The sequence below is a fragment of the Vombatus ursinus genome, unplaced genomic scaffold, assembly GCF_900497805.2.
Source record: "Vombatus ursinus unplaced genomic scaffold, bare-nosed wombat genome assembly UNPS02014775.1, whole genome shotgun sequence".
In the NCBI taxonomy this organism is placed as follows: Eukaryota; Metazoa; Chordata; class Mammalia; order Diprotodontia; family Vombatidae; genus Vombatus; species Vombatus ursinus.
The window spans coordinates 9,335,586-9,342,028 of NW_020954553.1; the positions used below are offsets into that span (position 1 = coordinate 9,335,586).

The 6,443-nt window shown below is 39.9% G+C and overlaps 1 protein-coding gene across 1 annotated transcript in view; it reads right to left on the bottom strand.

Moving 5' to 3' along the window:
* The window catches only part of RLF (rearranged L-myc fusion), a 112,260-nt gene extending 105,817 nt beyond the window's left edge, over positions 1-6,443 (bottom strand). Inside the window, exon 1 of the mRNA XM_027864617.1 lies at positions 6,240-6,443. Within this exon, the coding sequence (XP_027720418.1) occupies positions 6,240-6,443 (204 nt within the window). The remainder of the gene's footprint in view (positions 1-6,239) is intronic.

Genomic DNA, 6,443 nt, shown 5'->3' on the forward strand with positions numbered 1-6,443 from the left:
AGGAAAAAGAAGCATGTGATAGGTGTGTGGCCCAGGCTCCACATTTAATACAGGTATCTTTTTCCTTCACTTTATGCCAGCAAACAATTTGACAGGTGCTTAATAACCTACTATATGCAAACAAGAAACTTAGGAACTCAATCCTTTGCTTTTAAAACCCACTTTTCTCCTTTCCTTACTGTGAATGACAATTTCCAAAAGTTTCAGTATGTCCAAATGTACCCAATGTATAAAATCTGGAAGCATCACTGGCACCAGCAGTTTATAAATGATGGAGGGAAGTTAATGGGACAATTACACATGCAGGATGATTTTTCAAGATAGAAAGAATTTCTCAAACAATTTTGACAGCATCTTGCAAGAATTTTAACTTCAGTCCTATTTTCCCTATCAACATCAACTTTAAAACAAGTTCCCTTAAAACAGATGCCAATACAAATATTTGCTAGACATTTTAAAGACAGAAGAGGAAAAAAAAAGTGGGGTTTTAAGGGAAAAGTCTTATATTAGAAAAAACTGAAATGAACATATGTAAAAAAATTTAAAGCACTTTACTTAGTATGAACAAACAGTTCTCAGAAGAACTGCATACTAACAATCAAGATTATGAAATATTGCTCCAAATTATTAAAAACAGTAACAGTAATAATAAAATAATTTAAATGTTTGGGGTTTTACCGTAGTAATAATAAGCAAATTTGAAAAAAGAAAAAAGATGAAAATAAGATAACGCGTGGGGGGGGGGGTGCTGCAAAAAGACAACCACTTTAATATCTATTGGGACAGCTATGAACTGGTCCAAACAACTACTATGGAAAGCAATTTCAAATAAGTTAAAAACTTTTGACCAAAGTTCCCATTACTAAAAATGCACTCAAAGGAGGTTAAGAAAAAAAAAAGGTTCCACATATAAATATATTAAAATAGTCATAGTACCACTTTTTGTTAAGCAAAGACAGAGTGACAGGTGATTGGGGAACAATTAGCTTTCCATATCATAACAAAACATTACTCTGCAAAAAGACAAATTTAGAATTCAGAAAAGAATGGGGATACATATGAGAATAAAAAAAGAATCAAGTACGCAGAACTAGAAAAACTGGTAAATCCAATAATTAAGAGAAACAAACAGTACGTTGTGTAATTAGAATGACCAAACTTGGCCCCAGAGAAGTTGAAAAAGACACATGTTTTCCTTAGTTGCTGAAGTCATGGATACAGACTACTGAGTATACATACTATCATGTGTTGGCTGGATGAGCTATCCTTTTTTTCTCTTTTTAAATCTTTGTCACAAAGAATAGCTCACTGGGTAAAAAGGATATATTTGGAATTGAATGTGATGCAAAAACCAAAAGGTATTAAATAAAAACCAGAAAATGTTTTTTCAAGTCAAATCATTAACCTAGCATTCAAGGTTCTTTAAAGTCTGGTTCCTCCTTACTTTTCTTTTCATATTTTGTTACATTTTTCCCTTTCACATTCCGGCCAAACTAATGCAAATTGTTCTCTAACTTCTTCATATATCCCTCTCTCAAATCCCTACGAATTTCTGTAAACTGCTTCTCTCACCTTGAATGAACTTCATTTTCAACTCAGAGTATCAAAAGCTTTCCTTTCCTTCAAATTTCAACTCCTTCAAGCATTAGTTGCTCTGCCTCAATGAAGCTTTCCCTAATTTACCCAACTCAATTGGAGTTTGCTCTTATGACATGCACAGCTGAAAAAGGACTAGACTTCATAAGAAAAGTGGCCTGGGTTTGAATCCCATCTCTAACACTGCGTGTCTCTGGGCAAGTCTCCTAACCTCAGTTTCCTCATCTATAATACAGTGATAACGTCAGTAGTACCTACTTCACAGGTGTGTTGTGTAGATCAAGCCTGAAGTATTATAGAAACATCAGATATTATTATTTATGATAATAATGATGATGTTTTCGTCTCTCAGTATAAAACTCAAGGACTGAAAATGTAGCATTATTCACCTCTGAATGTCCAGTGTGCACATTAGCAGGTTTTTAATAATAATAATAATAATAATGATGATAGCTAAATTAAAGTTGCTTTCCTAAGTCAGAATTCAAAAGCATATTAAGCACAATTCAATTTGCTCATAAATTTATTCTGGTACATTAAAGAACAGTTTACTCAGGCAATAACTATTTATTAATTTAATTTACTCTTGATTTTTTTTATTGTAACAAATAGGGTTATAAGTTGCTGAACTTTTAAGACATAGGAAGCATCTTAATTTATCAGGCTGCACGGAAACTTTGAAAACAGAATGTAAAAACTATTCCTATTATAGTAAAAAAGAAAGAAAAATAGGTTACTATGTTTCTAGATATGGTGCATGGTGCTCTGAATTTGGAGTGAAAAAATTCAGGTTCTGAGTCTCAACTCTGTCACTTTCTGATTGTGTCACCTTAGGCCAGTCCCCTAACCTGAGTGTTTCTTCAGAGCAAGTATTATTTCCTCCCTTTACAAAAAAAGCACCACCCTGATTTGCTGTAAACATTAAATGAGATAACATATCCAATGAGATAATGCACACTGAGATGCAAGTAGTGGATAGAGACCCACACCTCAAACAAAAAGACTTGGATTTTCCAAGTCTTACCTCTCACACATCTCAACTTATCGCCCACACCTGGAATGCTCTCCTTCCTTACCTCTACCTCTTAGTTTTCATCAAGACTCAGCACAGAGCCCACTTTCCAAAAGAGGGCCTTCCCCAGTGTTTCCACCAAGGGCCATCTCTTCGGGATTACCTCCCATTTATGGTGTGTGTTTGCTTGCATGTTGTCTTCTCAATTAGAATGTGAGCTCCTGAGCTCAGTAACCAGGATTCTGCTCCTCTTACTTAGCATACTAAGTACTCCTAGTGCTTAGCATACATGGTAGTTAGGGCTTAACAAATTCCAATTGATTAATCTGTGACCCTGGACAAATCACTTAACACAGGCAACTAGGCAACTCTCAAAGGCTATAAAGTTGCAGAATGGGGGAGGGGGTACCTCCAAACTCTCTAATTACAACTCTTGTTTGCCACATGGAATTTTGTCTAAATTGGATCATTTTCAGCTGGTTTTTGCTGTTCCTGAGGTTTCATTTTTTCCATTTTCATCCTCATGAACTTGAAAACTGAAGCTTTGCCCAGATGAAGAGCTTCTATATCCTTCCATGTGCTCATTTATTTCTCAATGGATTGCAGTGTTTCCAAATGCAAACTTGTTCCTTTCACATGCTGCAGAAGAGAAAGCAATCTGAGCAATGGGAGAGAATCAGGCATCAGAGTCTGGGTTACAGAAGGACTCTGTCTCCATCTTACAAGAGATGTGCTTGCCAGGACCAAAGATGGCATGACTCGATCAAACATGTGAAGATGTTTAATAGTACACAGTTTGAAAGGACTTCCCAACAAGTCTTGAATCTACTGAATAGTTTGTAATAAATTTTAAAGGCAGGGACAGTACTCTCATCCCTTATATTTCTGCACAAAGACAATCCAGCATCCAAAAGACCTCCAGCACCACAAAACTGACAACAAAGTTCTTCCTGTTTTTTTCATAACCTATTTCATTTTACTTTCTTCTGTACCTAGAAGGAAAAGAATACTTTGATTCTGAAAAAAATGGCTCACCTCGATCTCTAATAACAAATATCTAAGACATAAAAACCTGTCTTGTTGCATGGTTTATATAATTCTGGGGTAGTAAAAACTGAATGAGGCCTTATCTTGAATATTAGTTGTCACTCCAAATATAAACCAAAATTTTTCATGAAAAAGAACCAAAAAAAAGGGGGCCCTAGAATAAACTGAAATTTTAAAAAAACCTGATTTATGTTTTTACATATCTAAATGGCACCAAAATTCAAGGTAAGATAAGAACACATTTACCAAGAAGTACATCCATTGTCCCAACCCTCCAGAAGCTTATAAACTAACTTGTATTTATTCTAAAAATGTTTAAGTGTATGTCATATGAATAGAGAACAATTGCAGACCATTATTTAAAAGTACACCAGAGTGAATACTAAAAATACAGAAGAATGAGAAGACATAAGATGCAAAGTGAAATATTCAGAAAGGAAAATGACACCTACTACAACAATGTAAATGGAAAGAAAAATGGAAACTGAACACTTTGTAATTTTAATTACCAAGCTTGGCCACAGAGAGCTATGAGAATGCATTTCGGTCCCTTTGCCAAGGTTCAAAATCTATAGGTATTATATACTGTTAGTCTGGACTAATGTGATGGTTAGTTATGCTGAACTGCTTTTTTCCCCCTTTATTCTTTGTCAATATGGATGGCTTTCCAAGTGAGGAGGGAAGAGAAGAACCCTGGGAAATGAAGGTGGTGAAAAAACAAAAGATACCTGAAAAACTTTTAAGTGCATGAGAATACTCTACACACACACACCCCTTAGATAAATTATCCAGAATCCCAATCATTTGAAGGTATTTTTAAGGGACATCTAGGTGATGCCCATAGAGATCCGGCCTGAAGTCAGGAAGAATTATCTTTCTGGGTTCAAATTTGACCTCAAACACTTTCTAACTGTGTGATCCTGGGCAAGTCACTTCATCCCATTTGCCTCAGTTCCTCATCTGTAAAATGAGCTGGAGAAAGAAAGGGCAAACCACTCCAGTAGCTTTGCCAAGAAAACCCCAAATGGGGTCACCAAGATGCCACACCGCCTCAACAATTTTTAAGGAGTTGAGTAGATCTCTGCCTTCGGGACAGGATATGAATTCAGCAAAGTGAAAGTGAAGAATTGCTAATTAGGTAAACATAAGAATAACTGACATTTGTAAAGCACTTTAAAGGTTATAAAGGGCTTTACATATCCATTATCTCATTTTAGCCTCACAAACCACTCAGTGAAGTTGGCACTTCAAGTATCTGGCATTTCCCCACTTTACAGTAAAGGATACCAAAGCAAGAAGGGGTTAAGTGAACTGCCAATGACCACAATAAACTATAAAGGGTCAGAGGCTGAATCAGAACTCGGGATTTCCCGATTCCAATTCCAGCATTCTATCCAAAAGGTCACACTGCCTTCTCCATAAACTATACCATCGACTCTAAATTATTTGTACTAATAGAGAAAAAGCACAAAGAGATTAACCAAAAATGATTTATGTAAATGTGGGAAAAATTTACTTTTAAAATCCAGATTATTCCGTTAAATCCTTAGCAGTCTAAGAAAAACAAAGTATTAAGTTTGCAATCCAAGAACACATGCGAGCTGAACAGCAGAGGTAGCTCAGAGTTGTGCTATAGTGATGGGGAGAAATCAGCAGGGATTAAATATTAACAATAACTTATATTTGCATAGCTCTTCAATTTTCAAGGGGCTTTCTGACACACAAAAAGAAAAGCTGCAAAGTAGCTTATGCATCCACGACCTTCAAGATTTGACTGCAAGATTCAGAAATGAGCTAATTTAGTCAACTTCACTACTAACCTCTTCAGAACCACTAACGAACTCCGACCCAGGATGACTACTAAAATGCCTTATGTTCCTCCACCCCACATAGTTTCAAACCACATGAGATTAGGGGGACCAAATTAACACCTTAAACTTAAAATATAACTGCACGCAAACAAAAATCTCATTCCAAACTCGCTTAATGAGAGAGCTAGAGATCACCTTTCAAAGACTGGCTGTCACCTGAAGAGTGGGGAAGGTAGATATTTACTGAAGACACCAGACATCTCGAACCGAGCTAAATCGCTCCGAAGGGGCTGCCTCGTCGGGGCACAGATCCTCCAAGTGTGGCAGCATCCCTCACAGGGACAAGAAAGTGTCGGCTTCGGGCAAACCCAGTCAGGCGGGGGCACTGCCCACTCTGGGCGGTGAGGATCCCAGGAGGGTTGGGTAGTGAAAGGATCGTCCCTCCCTCGTCCCGTGGGATGCTACGGCATCGCAGGGCGGGGAACACGCGTGGGGAGGCTCCCCTCCTCGCCAACATCGGACACTAACAATAGGGCCCCGGCGGCCTCCCGCGGCCGACACCAAGAAAGATCACCCCCGCCCTGGGAGCTCCTGAACCAGCTTCTCCTCCTCTTCTGGGGCAGTCCTTCCCTCCCCGCGGCCTAGGGCCCCGGAGGCCTGGCCCGGCCTGGCCTCGCCCACCCCACGCAGACTGGCGACCCAGCTCGGGCCTCGAGCCCGCCCGCGCCCCCGCGGCCCAGCCTCGGAGGGGTGCGGGCCCGTCAGCCCCTCACCTGGCAGAAGCTCCGGCAGTAGACGCGCGACGAGCCCTCCGACACTTCCTGCTCGCGAAGTTCCGTCTCCAGCTGCCACAGACGCGACCAGAGGCCCGGGGGCCCCAACGCGGGCGATGCCGGGCGGCAGCTAAGGGCCCCGGCTCCCGACCCGGCCCCGGCCGGGGCTCCAGAGGCAGCGGCGTCTCCCTTCCCGTCCGCCAT